This window comes from Budorcas taxicolor, chromosome 19 (assembly GCF_023091745.1).
Source record: "Budorcas taxicolor isolate Tak-1 chromosome 19, Takin1.1, whole genome shotgun sequence".
Taxonomy (NCBI): Eukaryota; Metazoa; Chordata; class Mammalia; order Artiodactyla; family Bovidae; genus Budorcas; species Budorcas taxicolor.
In genome coordinates this window covers 41,839,990-41,857,100 of record NC_068928.1, presented here as the reverse complement: position 1 = coordinate 41,857,100, position 17,111 = coordinate 41,839,990, and the positions used below count along the sequence as shown (strand labels likewise).

Genomic DNA, 17,111 nt, shown 5'->3' with positions numbered 1-17,111 from the left:
CACCAGGTGCCCAGGTGAATTGGGAACCGGCAGGTTTCAGGAAGAGGAGGGGAGGAGGGAGCAAAATGAGGAGAGAAAAGATGAGTGGGGAGGGAAGGGTATGGGTAAGCTCGGGGTGACAGACCTTCTAGGAGATCAGATAAACGTGCCCCTCCCCCTCTTCCTGGCATTGCCAGGTAGCAGATCTGGCCAGCAGTCTCCAGGTCCTGAACTGTAAGCCACCTGGGCTCCCTTCCCACATCACCATGGCCAATACTCTGGGACACTCTGTACTTCACGTTCCCTGTAGCCTGCTGTGCTTAGTTGCTCAGTTGTATCCGACTCTTTGCGACCTGACCCCGTGGACTGTAGCCCGCCGGGCTCTTCTATGAGATTCTCCTGGCAAGAATACTGGAGTGGATTGCCATGCCCTCTTCCAGGGGATCTTCCCGACCCATGGACTGAACCTGGGTCTCCTACTTTGCAGGCAGATTCTTTACCATCTGAGCCAATAAGGAGGTAAATAAAAGATAATGGGGGCAGAGGATGAGTAAGGCTGGAGAGAAGAACAGGGGCTCCTGCAGCAGCAGCTGAGTTCAGCAGGAAGAGCTACCTGGCAGGCAGAGAAGGGGCTGGCAGCACCTCTTTTCCTGGGGCCTGGGGTAAACTCTTCTTCGGTATGAGAGACACTAGGCCCCCTGATACCCTCCCTCTGTCCCCATACCTGTGGGGAAGAGCGAGCCCCATTCTTTCCATCAGTGGTTGTGATGTGGGGACACCAGGGAACAGGCAGCTTCATCCTGCGCCCGAAACCACGGCTCTCCAGCAGAAGCAAGAGTCCCTCCCTCTCGCCCTCCCCTGTCCCTCGCATCCCCCACCCCTTCCCTCTGTCACTCTGGCTGGGTTTCATTTGCTCCTCACTCAGAGCTCAGCGGTGCCTCCAAAGGCAGAGAATGCTCTTCGGTGAGTGCTGAGGACGCTTGAGCTGGGGGATGGGGAGGGGGCTTCTAGCCAAGGGTGGGCCTCTCCCCTCTCCCCTGCCCTATTCTTTCCCTCCTGTTGTTGGCCTCTAAACAAAGTTGTCTGTTTAGAGGCTGCAGTAACCAGCTGGCTCTTGGTACCTTTCCCAGGTACAAGTATGGACAGAGGGAGCCCCCACTCCAGCTGGGAGCAAAGGTGGGGTGGGGCGGCAGGAATGGTTGGGGGTCTGGAGGTCTGGCCTGCAGGAATAAGGCAGCTGCACCTTGGGGCAGGTGTGTGTCATCCGGGAGCCTGCTACAGAGGTTCCTTGTATCAAATCATACTTTCCATGCCTCTAGAGGCTGCCTGGAGGAGCAGGCGAGGAGGGGACTAAGAGGGGATTGTGAATGCAGCAGAGAGAGAGAGACAGAGAGCGAGCCAGGCAGATGGGGGGCAGCATCCACTGAGGCCCCCCAGCATGCTGAGGTCAACATCAGTGCCCCTCCCACATACTTTGTTTGTGGTCTCCTGGCTCACCTCCCCATACAAGGGGTTTCTTGGTCGTTTCCAAGGGAAACAACCATTACCTTTGAAGTATTTGGGAGATCCCCTGCTACAGGGGCGAGGGCTGGTTCCCCTGCTCGGGCTCTAGGGTCTTCTTCCGACACGGCAAGGGTAGGAGCCTGGAACACCTGGAACATCGATGTCTCCATTGTGCTGGCCAGCCCAGAAGTGGGATGGGGGTGCTGGAGAATGAGGGGAAGAATCCTAATCCTAGCAGGAAGTGGGGACCTTGGTTCAACCTCTCATTCCCTGCATTCAGCTCTCTCTCCCTCTTGGGCTCCCCTTCTTCACAGTGTTTTGGTTTTATTTGTGATAGTAATGACAACTTTACTACTTGAGGGGTGTGTATGTGTGCATGTATGTGCGCATGACTCGGGGGTCCCCATCCCCTGCCCCTGTGACTCGAGGTAGGGGTGGGAGGGGACTCTGGGTTTGGCTGCCTGAACTTGCGTACGTCAGATGCATCTAGTTTTGTAAGGGGTGCGTGTGTTTCTGCACGTGACTCTTCCTGAACACACACCTCACTTTGTGATGGCGTGTGCCGCTGCATGTCTGCTGTTTGTGTTGTCTGTATGTGCGTCTGTAGGGGTCTGTGTGTCCTCGTGTGTCTGTCCCTCTGGGTGTGTATGATCTGAGTGTGTCTTTGTTGCTCATGGCCGTCTGTGTGTACGTGCATGCTTGTGCGTGGCCTCTGTGCCCACCCCTTGGCCAGCAGGCCTGTCTGTCTGCTGTGGGTACGACCTCCATGTGTGCACACATCAGTGTGCGTAGGCCGTCTCACCATGGGAAGACGTGTGCGAGTGTGTTCCTTGGCATCTGTCCCTGTCACTCTCTGTGTGGATGCCTGTGGGCCTCAGGGTGTGTGCCCCTGTGCTCTTTCGTGTGATTCTTTCCCAGTGATGGCAAAACAGCAGGACGGAGTTTCCCCAGATTCTCGCTCCCTTGGGTGGTAGGCAGGGTGATGTTATTTCATGAGACACCTGCTCTGCTCCCCAGCCCCAGTCTCGGTTGGACCCCTCTGGGTGGTCTTTTCTCCATCACTCAGTCTGGTTTGTTCCAGTTTGATCAGAGCAACAGTCACCCTCTTGAGGCAGCATCCAGTGAGTCCTGGGTCCCGGCTGCGGATCCCTGGCCATGGAGGCGGGGAGGAGGGGCTGCTCTGAGACACTTAGCCAGGGTGACTGTTCTGTTGCAAGATGCTAACTTAGGGAATTCCCTAGGGGTCCAGTGGTTAAGACTCTGAGCTCTCACTGCCAAGGGCAGTTCAATCCCTGGTCGGGGAACTAAGATCCCACACACAGGGCTGTGGGGCAAAAATAATAATAAATAAAATCAAAATGTTTACTCTTAAAAGATGCTAACCAGGACCCTCCAGCACATACCTGGCCATTTTGGGGGTGCAGAATTCTAGACCTATCAGGCTGTGTGGGACCATCCTAGAACAGGGGTGTCTCCCTTTGTCTGAGTGTACCCACAAGCCAAACGGCAACACGTGTGTGTGTGTGTCCCATGATATATGCGTCATCCCGGTGGCCTTGGGTGCCAAGGTGCACAGCGAATGTCAGAGGCAGATAGTGGGCGCAGAGAGCAGCATGGTGTGAAGGGGATTGGGGGGAGCTCCCAGCCTGAGATGCCCTGACCTCAATGTGTGCCCTAGGCCTTGAGTGGGAGAGGAGTGTACCCAGTTGTGCGGGGGCTGGAAGGTATTCCCGGGTGACTGTGCTGACTGGGTGACTGGGTCACCAAGTGCCCTGGCACCTCCTCTGCAAATGGCCTCCACACCCAGCACTGCATTTGGTCCTCAGACCCATTCCTGTCCTGCCCGTTCCTCCTTACCAGCTGTAACTCCCACTTCACAGGTGAGGAAAATGAGTCTAAGTGCTGGGCTGCCAAGGCCCCAGAGTTCAGCTCTGAAGCTCCCCTGCAGGCCTCCAGGTCTGGGAGGAAGGAGGTGCTACAACCCCACATTCCTCCTGCATGGAACCCACACAGTGGAGAGGGTCTCCTGGATTTCTGAAAGTTCTAGGAAGAGGTCCCTCCTCCCACCCACCCCATTTCTGTCATCCCTCTTACAAGTAACTCATTGGATCATTAGATTAAAACATTGATTTCCTGGGAATTCCCTAATGGTAAAGAATCTGCCTGCAATACAGGAGACTCGGCTTCAATTCCTGGATCAAGAAGATCCCCTGGAGAAGGGAATGGCCACCCACTTCAGTATTCTTGCCTGGAAAATTCCATGGACAGAGGAGCCTGGTGGGCTACAGTCCATGGGGTTGCAAAAAAAGTCAAACATGACTGAGCGACTAACATTTTCACTTCCATTTTCCCTGGCTAGGACTCTTCCCTTTCACTGCTGAGGGACTGTGTACAATCCCTGGTTAGGGAACTAAGATCCCCCACGATCTTTCCCATCTCACCCACCTCCTGAGATTTCCCTAGGAGACTAGATCAAAATCCGCAGCATTCACTGTAGAGCTTCCACACCAAGTGAGTGAGTGAGTGAAAGTTTCTCAGTTGTGTCCGACTCTTTGAGATCCCATGGACTATACAGTCCATGGTATTCTCCAGGCCAGAATACTGGAGTGGGTAGCCTTTCCCTTCTCCAAAGGATCATCCCAACCCAGGGATAGAACCCGGGTCTCCTGCATTGCAGGCAGATTCTTCACCAACTGAGCTACCAGGGAAGCCCTTATCTTGACCTTTGAGAACCTGTGCTGAACTTTGAACTTCTTGATGGTTTCCTCAGGGCTCTGCCATTCCCGCTGCTGGAATGCCCTTCCCCTGGTAAAACCTCACTGACCCTTTTGTGAAACTTCATTGCTGCTCCAGGCCGGTAACCTTTTCAGCTGACAGCCTGCTCCCCTGATCCCAAAGCATTTTGTTCATCACTCTGAGAGCCCTTGCCAGAGTATAGCCTCCCTAGCGCTCCACCTGTTTGGCTCTCACCCGTGAGCTCCTCTAGGCGTCCACGGATACTTGTAATGAATGAATGCCTCCTGTCCCTCCCACTGGCGCGGAGCATCCTTCCTGCGGTCTAACCTGAGTCGCTCCTGCTGCAGCGCGCGCGGCGGGGCGGGTGAGAGAGTCACACCTGGCCAAGTGCGCGCCGCGAGTCCGAGCGGAGGCCGGTGGGAGCGGCCGGCCGAGCCCCCCCGGCGCCGCCGCCCTGCCGGCGACCCCGGCTCCCGCCGCCGCTGGCGCCTCTTCGCCCGGGTTACCGCTAGTGGCTGCTGTCGCTCAGTGGAGCCCAAGGAGACCGCGGCCAGAGCGTCCACCGAGCAAGATGGTGGCTCCCGAGTCTCCGTGAGTCCGGGCGGGCGGGGCGCCCCCTCCCGGAGCCTCCGGGCAGGGGGCGGCGACGGGGGCTGGGGGCCCTGCGGGCGAGTTGGCGCGGGGCGGGCGGCACCCATCGGAGGGCTCCTCCACCGCGCGCCCCCCAGAGGAAGTTCCCCAGCCCTCCGCAACCCGGCCCGGGGAGGTTGGGCAAGGGTGTGCGGGGAACCCCGACCTCACCTGGCTGCCTGCGGGGTGGGAGAGGGGACACCCGCCCCTACCCTGCCTGAAGCGGGAACTCTTTCTAGTGGGATCCCGAAAGGAAGGGGCCCAAAGAAGCCTAAGCAGGGGACTGGGGACCCCCATCCTAGAGCCAGATGAACACTCAGTTTGAGGCTTTGGTACAAGGATGGAGTGGGGACCGCCGGCCAACACGTGATCACCTCATGGGCCCCCATCCAGCTGGCCAGGGTGTGGAGAAGTGTGAGGCCACCTGGGTCTGCAACAGGTACACCCTCCTGGTTAGCCTTGGTCACATAGTCAGTCTTATTTACATCCGGCCCCACCCAGCCCGGTTCCCTCAGGAACCAAGCAAAGAGTCCCATTGAGGTGGGGGAATGTCAATGGCTTTTGCCAGGATCTCCTGGAATAGCACTGTTCAATAGAACTTTCTGGGATGTGTATATGTTCTCTGTCTGGGCCATCTAATAAGATAGGCACTAGCCACACGTGGTTATCAAGAGGTTGAAATATGACTAGTGTGACTGAGGAACTGAACTTTTAGATTTAAAATTTGGATTAATTTTAAACCACCACATGTGGCTGGTGGCTACCTTATTGGACAGTGCAGTGTCAGAATTTTCATCTTCCCAGTTCTCCTTTCTCCCTACTCTGTGTTTCTTGTCTCAAGAACATCCTAGGTCTCACAGTAGTTTTATCCCTCTGCAGAATGGGATAGCTTCTAGGTACAGGAAAGGCCCTGACAAACTTCCAGAAGGATGTTACCTTGGCTTTGTACGTCCTCCCCATTCTGAGATCCTTTGGGTGGTAGACTGGACAAGGCCACAGGAGCAGCATGGGACCTAGGAGAAAATGATGTCCAAGGTGGCTATTTTCGCTGCCCAACAGGTGCCCAGGGGCCCACTCCATCACTGTCTCTGCTGGAGAGCTCCTGCTTCCTTACCCGTTTACTTCTCAAATCTGCTGGAGCACCTGCTGGGTGCCAGGCATGGTTCCCTTCTCTGAGGTCCAGACAGGAACAAGTTAATTACCTTTCCTGCCCTCAGGGAATTTGTGGGAGGGAATGGGTGGGTGGACAGCAAGAGTGCAAGCAATAGAAATTGCACAGAAATAAGCAGATTTATAAACTTTGGGGAGCGTGTTGGAAAGAACAGGGGCTACTGACGGAGAATAAGGGGACTTGCTGGGACAGGATTATTAGCGAAGCCTCCCCTGAAGAGCAGCCATGATGCTAAGACAGAGGGGAAGTAGAACAGGTGAAGTGTTGGGAGGGAGAATGGGAACATTCTGGAAAAAAGCACAGCATGTGCAGAGGTCCTGGGGATGGGACTCTGGCACTCTGAGTAAAGATCAGTGTATCTGGAAGGAGAGGGAGGCACAAGTGTCCCCTAGGGACGTCAGCAGTGCCTGAGCATTTGGCACACCTAGAAAGGGATTCTGGTGCTGGCCTCAGAGCAATGGGCAGTAGAGTGGGTTGTTTGTTTGGCTTTTGGTTTTTTCTTTGGGATGTGGGATCCTAGCTCCTGGACCAGGGATCAAACCTGCATTCCCTGCATTTGAAGCACAGCGTCTTAACCACTGGGGTTTCCCAGATGGCGCTAGTGGTAAAGCACCTGCCTGCCAATGCAAGAGACATAAGAGATGCGGGTTCGATCCCTAGGTCAGAAAGATGCCTTGGAGGAGGGCATGGCAACCCACTCCAGTTTTTGTTTTTGTTTTTTTTTGCCAGGAAAATCCCCTGGACAGAGGAGCCTGGCAGGCTACAGTCGATAGGGTTGCAAAGAGTTGGACACAACTGAAGCGACTTAGCATGCATGCACGTCTTAACCACTGAACCACAGGGAAGTCCCAATAGTGAGAGGATTTTAAGTGGTATATTTTAAAGAGCCCCCTCTGGTATTGAGAGTTTCTGACCCAAGAGCAGGGTAAGAGTGGAGACCCAGAGTGCCATCGGGAATCAACTGCCATAGTCCAAGCAAGAGAGGATGGTGGCCTAGACAAGGATGGTGGCAGTGGCATGGAGAGGAGGGAGGAGTTAGAGGTAGATAGAGGAGGTGGACTCAATAGGACCTGTGGCTGGATCAGGCCCTAATGCGGAAGAGAGTGGGGGTTGGACAGGCAGGTTTCTAGCCAGAGCACCTGGGTGGGAGAATGGGCCGTTTTCTGAGTGAGGGAGCCTGGGAGAGGAACAGATGTTGTAGGGACAGATGCAGGAGAGATCTGTCTAGAAAAGCCAGGAAGGCAGTTGGATAGAGAGGTGTGGTGCCCAGAGGAGTGTCCTTCAGAAATGGTTCTGACTCTTTGGATGGTTTGAGATTGGGAAAAAGAGGGTGAGATGACATCAAAGGAGTGGTTGATGAAAGCAATGAAATCCAGGGGGTGTGGGATCCTGGAAGGTCAGAGAAAAGTGTGTCTCAGGACGGTGTGATGAGCAGTACCAATTGCCCCTCTACGATCCAGGGGAAGAGGACCAGCAGGGTTCACCCACTTCGGGCAACAGGGAATGTTTCTCCTTATACTGAATGGGTTCCCCCTGGAATTCTACCCATCTACCCTTATTGTCAGAGAAGGCAATGGCACCCCACTCCAGTACTTTCGCCTGGAAAATCCCATGGACGGAGGAGCCTGGTGGGCTACAGTCCATGGCGTCGCTAAAAGTTGGACACGACTGAGCGACTTCACTTTCACTTTTCACTTTCATACATTGGAGAAGGAAATGGCAACCCACTCCAGTGTTCTTGCCTGGAGAATCCCAGGGACATTGGAGCCTGGTGGGCTGCCATCTATGGGGTCGCACAGAGTTGGACACGACTGAAGTGACTTAGCAGCAGCAGCAGCAGCAACCCTTATTGTACCCACCCACTAAGTGCCAGGTTCTACATAGAGTTCTGGGAATAATATCAGGTGGGCAATACAGTCACTGCTTTCTCAGAGTTTAGACTCAGTTAAACCAATGGTCTCAGAAACAAGTTGTTTCATACATTCAAAATAAATCCTTTCATTCTTTCAAGCAATCAACTTTTGCTGAGAGCCAGCTGCATGCACAAGAACCTAGAGTTATAGAAATAATATATGAATAAATGTGATTTTGGCCTTTCAGGAACCAAGTGCAGAGTTACACAGAGGATCCCTGTGCTCACTGTGTTGTGTTATGAAGACTGGTACACGGGGAATTACGGGTGATGAGAGGACAGGTGGGGCTTCCCTGGTGGCTCAGTGGTAAAGAATCCATCTTCTAATGCAGGAAATGCGGGTTTCATCCCTGGGTCGGGAATATCCACTGGAGAAGGAAATGGCAACCCACTCCAGTATTCTTGCCTGGAGAATAGCATGGACAGAGGAGCCTGGCGGGCTACAGTTCATAGAGTCGGAAAAGAGTCAGACACGACTTAGCAACTAAACAACAAAGAGGACAGGTACCAACCCAGGTTGGGGGGATGGATCGGGTGGCAGAAGGGATGCCTGAGCTGCTCTCCAGGAAGGAATGGGAAACAGCCAGGGAAAAAGGGAGTTCCAGGCACAGGGTGTGGAGGCAGGAGCAAACCTAACAGTAATGTGTGTGGGTCACAGTAAGCCTCTGGATCTGGCTTAGCAGACAGAAGTGAGGAAGGTTCTGCAGGTGTCTAGAGGTTAGGGGGGCCTCTCTGGCTCGTGGCAAGGTATGTAGACTTAGGCAGTGGGACACCGCTGAAGACGTGGACATGGGAGTGACATAGTGAGATCTGTGTGTGGCCTTGCTCTCTGGCTGTTTCATGAGGTATGAGTGGGGGAACCACTGCAGAGGCAGAGGCCACTGTATAATCCAGACGAGACGGTGCAGGCCAGGGTCTCAGGGTGGCCTGTGGGGTCAGGAGGACTCGGGTTCTATTGCACTAACCCAAAAGTCCATTCGGGTTTTTCTGTAAGATGTTATGGGAAAGTGAAAGTCATTCAGTCGTGTCCGACTCTTTGTGACCCCTTGGACTATACAGTCCATGGAATTCTCCAGGCCAGACTACTGGGGTGGGTAGCCTTTCCCTTCTCCAGGGGATCTTCCCAACCTGGGGATTGAACCCAGGTCTCCTGAAGTGCAGGCGGATTCTTTACCAGCTGAGCCACAAGGGAAGTCCAAGAATACTAGAGTGGGTAGCCTATCCCTCCTCCAGTGGACCTTCCTGACCTAGGAATCAAACCGGGGTCTCCTGTATTGCAGGTGGATTCTTTACCAACTGAACTATCAGGGAAGCCCAAGATGTTACGGGGGAAAACTCCAAATGAACTTTGGGGCCAACCCAATAATTCCACTTCAGCCACTTACTGCTTGGCAAACCTTGGGCAAGTCCCTGAAAGTCCCCGAGCTTCAGTTTCCTCCTGTCCAAAGTGAGGATTATACTTGCAAGAGTAATCTTAGTCTCCTAATGGTGTCATCACAACCTTTAGCACAGGGCCTGACTCAGTTCACATTCAGTAAATGGTAGTGACTGCTGCTGTCATCAGTAAACCCAGAGAGGAAGGGCAGGTGTGAGAGAGAATTAGGAAGCAGAGGTGGCAGGTCTTGGCCATCATTTGGCGTGGCCTTCTGGGACTGAACTGCTCCTTCTCCTCTAGCACCAGGGGTGGTGATAAAGTGAGGAAGGTAAGGGCAACCAGCTGACTGCCTTCAGTCTGGGACCCAGCCCTCACCTCACATCTGGGCTACCCTTCCTAGAACTGCACTACTGGTGTGTGTATGAGTGTATCCATGTGTGTCTTTAGGGAATGAAGCTCCAGAGAAAACCAATCCTGTTTCTCAGTCCTGTGGCTCTGGGAGGAGAGCTAGCTGCTAACTTCCTTCTGAAGACACCAGTTATCCTTGGGCAAGGTGTCAGGATTCAGTCACGAGTTCTTCATGAGCCCGGAGAAACACTGTTGGTCTCCAGGACTCAGTCCCCACACTTAAAAAGTTGTGTAGGTGGTGCCAGTAATTGATGCCTTGCCCTGGATGGAGGGAGACCCTCTCCAGGGAGCTGGGACCCCCCATACCTCGACCCACTTTGGATAACACTCTATGGCCAACTCCCAGTAGCCCTTTCCCACTGGGTCCAAACCACCTCTTGGTCAGGGAGTGCTCTGTGGGCAGCGTAACCCCCAATGGACTCCTAACACCTCTCCTTTGTTTCTTTCACCTCCAGTCTCCCACCAGCAGAGCGAAAGTAACCTTTCCTGGCTAAGTTAGATGAATGGTCCCCTTTATCCTGGCGGGCTGCCCCCCTCCTGGCTCCCTACAAACTCCCCCTGTCAAGGGAGGTGCTTTGGTGTGTGGGGGAGGCTGGGGGGCAAGAGCTTTTGGGCAGGGGTTGGGGGTGCCCTGACCCCCCGAAGAGGAATGGTGCCCCCAGGGAAGAAACCAGCTGGAGAGGCCTCCAACTCCAACAAGAAGTGCAAGCGTTACTTCAACGAGCACTGGAAAGAGGAGTTCACCTGGCTGGACTTTGACTACGAGCGGAAGCTGATGTTCTGCCTCGAGTGCCGCCAGGCCCTGGTGCGGAACAAGCATGGCAAAGCGGAGAATGCCTTCACCGTGGGCACCGACAACTTCCAGCGCCACGCCCTGCTGCGCCACGTGACCTCAGGGGCCCACCGCCAGGCTCTGGCTGCCAACCGGGGCCAGCCCTCTTTTGAGGGCCAGGCTGAGGGCGGAGGGGCCTGCCCAGGCCTGGCCACAGCCCCCAGCTCCAGGGGCGTCAAGGTGGAAGCAGACCCAGCTAAAGTGGCCGTGCTGACCACAGTGTACTGCATGGCCAAGGAGGAAGTGCCTGACGACCGCTGCTCTGCCCTGCTCGAGCTGCAGAGATTCAACCTGTGCCAGGCACTGCTGGGCATGGAGCATGGCGATTACTACAGCCCCAGGAGGGTGAGGGACATGCAGGTGGGTGGCCGCCAGGGCTGTGGGGGAGGGATTGAGGAGGGAGGACACCGAGCCATCTGGGCATGGCACCAGCATGCCAGGTCCCCGGGAAGAGGCCAAAGCAGTTCATTCACACCTTCACCCATCAGAGCCTGCACTGAGGGCATACTAGGTGCCAGGCCCCAGGCCAGCTGCGGGGCGCCTAACAGTGAAGAGGCCGGACCAGGCTCTGTCCTCGGGGGCTGAGGGGTGCTTGGCTTACTACCTAGGCCAGAGGTTGCAAACTGGTGGCCTGGGGGCTTGATTGGCTCACAGGCATGTTTTGGTAGTTTTCACAGTATTTTCGAAAGACTTAAACTAGTCTCCAAGTTAAAAAAAAAAGACATTCCATATAAAAATGTGGACTTCTGACTTCTGCTGAGAAACTAGGTCCTGTGCAGTCAGGGCATGAAGTTCTGGAGTTGGAGAGCAGGGCATGGGCTTCCCCATTCCCTTTGGTTTATCCCTGGTCCTCTTGAAACTCAGTATCACCCACATGGCCGCTGGGGACGTGTGCACTCATGTAGCTCTGTCCTAGGTACTGGCTTTATGAGTCCTGGGGGCTGGTGTGGGGGTGAAGAGGTTGGATCTCATCCTACCGGAGATGAGAGACAAACAGCACACAGCTGGGGCCCTGTTTAACCTGTGGGCAGTCAACATATCAGTTAATCCTGGAGCAGCAGAGCAGAGGGAGACCCCCAAGAACAGGGCTGACTGGGGCAATGCTTTAGAATCTTTATGATTCCTAAAGCACTTTCACATTTGTAAACATAACAACAAAAGATTACATGGATGGGAGTTTCTGGAGGTCCTGTGATTAAGACTCCAAGCTTTCACTGCTGAGGGCCCGGGTTCAATTCCTGGTTGGGGAACTAGATCACAGAAGCAGTGTGGTGTAAGTTAAAAAAAAATTGGTAAGTCACAACAACCTTTTAAGGAGATTGGGGGCAGGTATTAGCCTCAAGGCAACTGAGAGATGAACAGAGAGGTCAAATGATTTGCCCAAGGTCACACAGCCAGTAAGTAACAAAGCTAGGATTAGTCCTCGAGACTGTCCAACCGCAGGCCTGTGCTCTTTCACCCCATCCCGTCTGCCTCCCCTTCTCAGGACAAGCCTAACCCTGTCCTCTCTTTTTCTCTCCCTGGCTGTCCCAGGTGGCTATCGCCAGTGTCTTGCACACAGAGGCCCGTCAGCGCCTGAAGGCATCCCCGTATGTGGGCCTGGTGTTGGATGAGACCAAGGACTGGCCTGAGTCCCATCGTCTGGCCTTGTTTGTCACTTCAGTGTCCCCCTGCGATGGCCAGCCTGCCACCACCTTTCTGGGCAGTGTGGAGCTACAGGAAGGCGAGGCCACCGCTGGCCAAGTCCTGGACATCCTGCAGGCTTTCGGCGTGTCTGCATCCAAGCTGGCCTGGCTCAGCTCAAGCCTGCCCAGTGACCGCCTGGGGAGGGTGCGCCCACAGCTCCAGGCCGCCTGCCCACTGCTCACGGAGTTACACTGCCTCCCTGGCCGGACAGACCCCAAGCCCCCTGCCTACCTAGGTGAATATGAAAGTGTACTGGATGCCCTATTCCGCCTGCACGGCTGCCCCAGTTCTCACGTGGTCCCTGAACTCAGGGCGGCACTGGACCTTGCAGCTATTGACTTGGCAGGACCACGGCCAGTGCCCTGGGCCTCCCTGCTGCCTGTGGTGGAAGCTGTGGCTGAGGCTTGGCCTTGCCTGGTGCTCACACTGGAGGCCTCTGCCCCAGCCTCGCCTACCACAAGGGCGCTGGCCCTCGCCCTGCGCCAGTTCACCTTTGTGGCCTTCACCCACCTCCTGCTGGATGTTCTGCCCTCCGTGCAGAAGCTGGCCCTTGTCTTGCAGCCAGAAGAGCCGGATTTGGCCTTGCTGCAGCCTCTGGTGATGGCAGCTACAGCCTCCCTCCACGCACAGTGCAGTTCAGGTGGGGCGCGCCTCCAGGGCTTCCTGCAGGAACTGGCATCCTCCAGCCCCGATTTGGGCTGTGGCCGCTGCACCTACCGCGGCGTGGAGCTGGTGGGCTACTCTGAGACTGCGGTCCAGGGCTTGGAGCGGCTGCGGGGGGCCTTCCTGGACTCCATGCGGAGGGGGCTGCGGGACTCTTACCCTGGGCCCTCGCTGGACGCCGTGGCCGCCTTCGCGGCCATCTTCGACCCCCGCCGCTACCCGCAGGCCCCCGAGGAGCTGGGCGCGCACGGGGAGGGGGCACTCCGCGTCCTGCTGCGCGCCTTCGCCCCCGCTGTGGTGCGCCAGAGGGCGCTGGGCGACTTCGCGCTCTTCAAGCGCGTGGTGTGCAGCCTGGGGCGGCTGGGCCCGCGGGCCCTGTGCACCAAGCTGGCGTGCGCGCGCTCAGAACTGCACGAGCTCTTCCCCGACTTCGCCGCCCTGGCCGCACTGGCCTTGGCGCTGCCTGCGGGCGCCGGCCTCCTGGACAAGGTCGGCCGCAGCAGGGAGCTGCGGTGGTGGGGGCCTGGCGGGGCAGGGGAAGGACGGGGCGGCCCCGCGGTGAAGATCGCGGTAGATGGGCCGCCGCTGCACGAGTTTGACTTTGCGCTGGCGGTGGAGTTCCTAGAGAGCGGGTGGGGCGAGGGCCTCCAGGGCTCGCAGCTCACCTGAGAGCGGCCTCCTCTCCTCTGTCCAGCCAGTCTGGGGCCCTGGACTCGCTAAGGGCCAAGCCAGACTTGACCTAGCAAGATTACCTCCTAACTGTGGCCTCCCACCCACCTTCTCCGGGCTTCCTCGGCTCCATGCTGAGTACTAATCCGGCTCAGTGGGATGTGGAAGAGGGACTGGGTCCGGGGTGCGAGTGGGGGCTTGGGCCCGTGGGCAGAGGTGCTAGGGTCTCCGGCACCCTAAATATCACTCCTGACCTTTCCGGTTCTGTGGGGAGTAGTTCGCCCTGTTCCCTCGGAACTCCACTCAAGTTTTCTCTCTGGAAAAGCTGAGGGGTCTTGGTTGGAAGGAGGAAGACAGAGCCTCCGCAGTTGAGGAGTTGAAGGCCGGGAGACTGGGTCCTTGACTGTTAGCCCTGCTCCTAGCAACGTATCTTCTCTTCAGATATGACTGGGGGAAAAAATGACTGTCTTTATTTTTGACACAGCAGAGCACCCTCTCTGTGAAAAAGCTCAAGGGAAGTAAGAGGTGCCCTCTCCACCAACAGGCTGCCTGAGACTTTTCTGTACTTGGCTGTACGTAGACATCCACTCCAGTATTCTTGCCTGGAAAATCCCATGGACAGAGGAGCCTGGGAGTCCATAGGGAGGCAGAGTCGGACTAGACTGAAGCAACTTCACATAGACATACATATGTATCAATGTGAAATAAATCTATCCTAGCCTCCCTGGCGTTAACACAAAAAATCGAAAAGGACTTCTTTTGCTTTTGCAACAACAGGGTTCAAAAAAGTCCCAAATGGGCTGAATTTATTTCTAATTTTTTTCTTCCTCAAAGTCTGGCTGTTCTCCAAGTTCCTAACCTTCCCCGGCCCTTGCCTCAGATCTCTCTCTCTCTCTTTTTTTTTTTTTTTGGCAGTGCTGAGATTTTAGTTCCCTGACCAGGGATTGAACCCAGGCCCCTGCCTCAGACCTTTAAGACCAAAGACTGTATAAACCACAGTGCTGGACTGGTTGAACCCAAGGACCGGGCTCAGGCCTGACCCAGGGGTGTTGGAGGGCTTTTGTCTCCAGTGGAGAGCAGTTGGGGCCTCGTCGGAGTTGGGGAACACATCCCTTCAGATTCTGGGGGGTTTCCTATCCCCTGTCAGTCCTTGCTGTGAGTGTTGTTGGGGATCTGGAGGGGAGTAGTTAGTGAGAGGGGATGGGGCTAGCCTTTCCAAGTCTTCTAGGCTTGGGTTTAATTTGCAATAAAGTGGAAACCCAGTGCATCGTGCAGTCTCCATGGTGGTGTGTGTATCAGGGCCCCGCCCCGACTCCCCTCTGGGGTTCACTGGGGCCATGATGCTGCCCCTGTGGGGGAGGTGGTCATCCTCCTGGGCTGGGAGCCTAGAACTGTGGGCCCTCTGCTTCCCCTTCCCCTGTGGTGCAGGGGAGAGGCGCAGAAATGGGCTGTAATCACCCTGGGTTTAGCCAGCGCTGCTTCGTGGAGATGGGAGTTTCCGCCCTGGCTCCACAGCCAAGAAGCCCATCAACCTCTTGTTCTGGCTGTGGAGGTAGGAGCGAGCCCTGTAACCCCCTGTTTCAGACCCTGCCCTTCTTCCTCCTGCAGCAGGCCCGGCCTCCGGAGCCCCCAGCCCGCTGCTGGCCTCCCTGGCCCTGCCCGCCAGGCCTCTGCAGCCCCCGCTGGACTTCAAGCACTTGCTCACCTTCCACTTCAATGGCGCCACCCCGCTCAGTCTCTTCCCCAACTTCAGCACGGTACGGCTGGGTGGGCGGGTGGTGGGAGTGCAACCCAGCATGGGGGTGGGCTGGGAAGGTGGGCTCCCAGGGGCCGGCTCTTAGAAGCTGGGTCCAACCAGGAGCAACATCCCTCCGAGTGACCAGGTCCTCCCAAAATGGGGCCCAGCTCCTGCTTAGGCCAGAATATCCGGGATGCTACTGTCTTCTCCCCTAGCAACTGAGCCTGGAGGGCCTGTGAGCTGCAGGTTTCATCGAGTTTTCATAAAGGGGCATCTGTGGATGATCTGTGTATGTCTGTGTGCCTTTCTGTTTTAGTTTGTCTCTGTAGGACTTTGTGTGTATTTACGGGTGTGAGTTTGTGCACGTGTGCTTGTGAACTCTTTATGCCTGTGTAGTTGTCTTCATGTAGTGTATATGCCTGGGTATCTGAGTTTTTGTGTGTCGACTGTGTATGTGTTTGGTGTGTGTCTGGCCTCTGCGTGTATGTTTTCATATGGTTTGGATGTGTGCCATTGGTGTGCAGGTGAGTGTGTATCTTTCTGCTTGTTTCTGTGATTTGTAACTACCTGTACTTTTATGTGCTGTGTGTCTGCCTACTAGTCTGTGTACTAGTATTTCCATGTATGTGTGTAAATCTGAAATTTACTTCACTATATGAGCTATAAGGTATACGACCATTTTAAAAATTTTTTTGAAAAATCAAATGTAATCATTGATGAGCCTCCCCCCATCCTGACAATATGGTGGGAAGCTCTATCTAATCACCCTTGGGAGCCCCTTCCTTCCCACCCTCCAGGGTTGTTCAAAGATCCTAAGGAGCCCAAGACAACTGGGGGGGGGGGGGTCCTCTGGTTTGTAGTCCCCACTGTCCACTTGCTGACATGCTCATTGTTCAGGCACATGGTCCCTACGAGGGGGTCAATCTGCTGCTGTTCTCATCCCTGGGGGCCCTGCAGGCCATTCTCCCCTGAAATCCTGTCCCGTCCCGCCACCCACCCACCTCAGCCCCTGGCCCTGGGTGCTGTGAGGGTTAGAACCTCTTTCTGGTCTCAGGGAAGTTTCTGAAACCATGCTGTTCTCTCAAAGCCTGTGTTCTTCTCTCTCAGGAAGGTTTGGAAAGTTCTTGACAAGTAAGCCCCCAACGACTTCTGCTTTTGACACCACAACCCAGCCCTTGAGAAAAGGGAACATAAAGACTTGGTTTGATAGAAGAAACAGAAATTATTTAAAACAAGGAAAAGAAAAAGAATACAAATTCATATTCCAGGGAAATGACCCTACTATTCAGGGAACCCTCTGGCTTCTGTCTGCTAACCCTGCTCCCCACCCCCAGCCAGGTCCCCCACTGCCCCTGGGCTGTGGCTCTCACTCTCAGGCCCTGTGACAGCGGCAGAACTGATAGGGTAAGCTTTATCTCCCCCAGCCCACAGGCCCAGCACAAGGCTGGGTTATGGGGGAGGAAATTCCAAATTCCCTTCTCCACTTCTCCCTGCCCTCAACTCTCTGCACACGTAGATGTGATTCTCATGAAGGAGGGAAAAAAGAGACCGGAAGGGCAGCAAGGGAAGCCATTGTGATCACCAGGCCATGGTTGTGTTTCTCAAGATCACAAAAGTCACGTGGCCATCCCCCTGCCTCCAAGCACAAGCCTAGGCCGTCTAAGAGAGTCAGCCAGGGAAGAGGCTTTTCTTTTCCAGTGTTTAATATCCACAGACATAGGAAATTTCTTCCTATGGGCTGACCACTGCCCTCCTGCATCGACTTCAGTTTTGGGCATTTGGCACTGCCCTTCCACCTTACTTAGCTGA

The 17,111-nt window shown here is 55.3% G+C and overlaps 2 protein-coding genes across 2 annotated transcripts in view; both read left to right on the top strand.

Annotated features, from left to right (window-relative positions):
• Positions 1 to 17,111, top strand: part of ZNF385C (zinc finger protein 385C) — a 41,631-nt gene that overhangs the window by 13,955 nt on the left and 10,565 nt on the right. The window contains exon 3 of the mRNA XM_052657985.1: positions 15,173 to 15,321. Within this exon, the coding sequence (XP_052513945.1) occupies positions 15,173 to 15,321 (149 nt within the window). The remainder of the gene's footprint in view (positions 1 to 15,172; positions 15,322 to 17,111) is intronic.
• On the top strand, positions 10,364 to 13,564 carry C19H17orf113 (chromosome 19 C17orf113 homolog). Its single transcript, XM_052657984.1, has 2 exons — positions 10,364 to 10,906; positions 12,080 to 13,564. Exons 1-2 carry the CDS (start codon positions 10,364 to 10,366, stop codon positions 13,562 to 13,564), a joined length of 2,028 nt encoding a protein of 675 aa, XP_052513944.1.

Excerpts from the sequence above, each read along its gene's own strand:
- C19H17orf113 (XM_052657984.1), top strand. The coding sequence starts at position 10,364 with ATGGTGCCCCCAGGGAAGAAACCAGCTGGAGAGGCCTCCAACTCCAAC. Across the intron at positions 10,907-12,079 it reads GGAGGGTGAGGGACATGCAG|GTGGCTATCGCCAGTGTCTT; the intron begins GTGGGTGGCCGC and ends TGGCTGTCCCAG.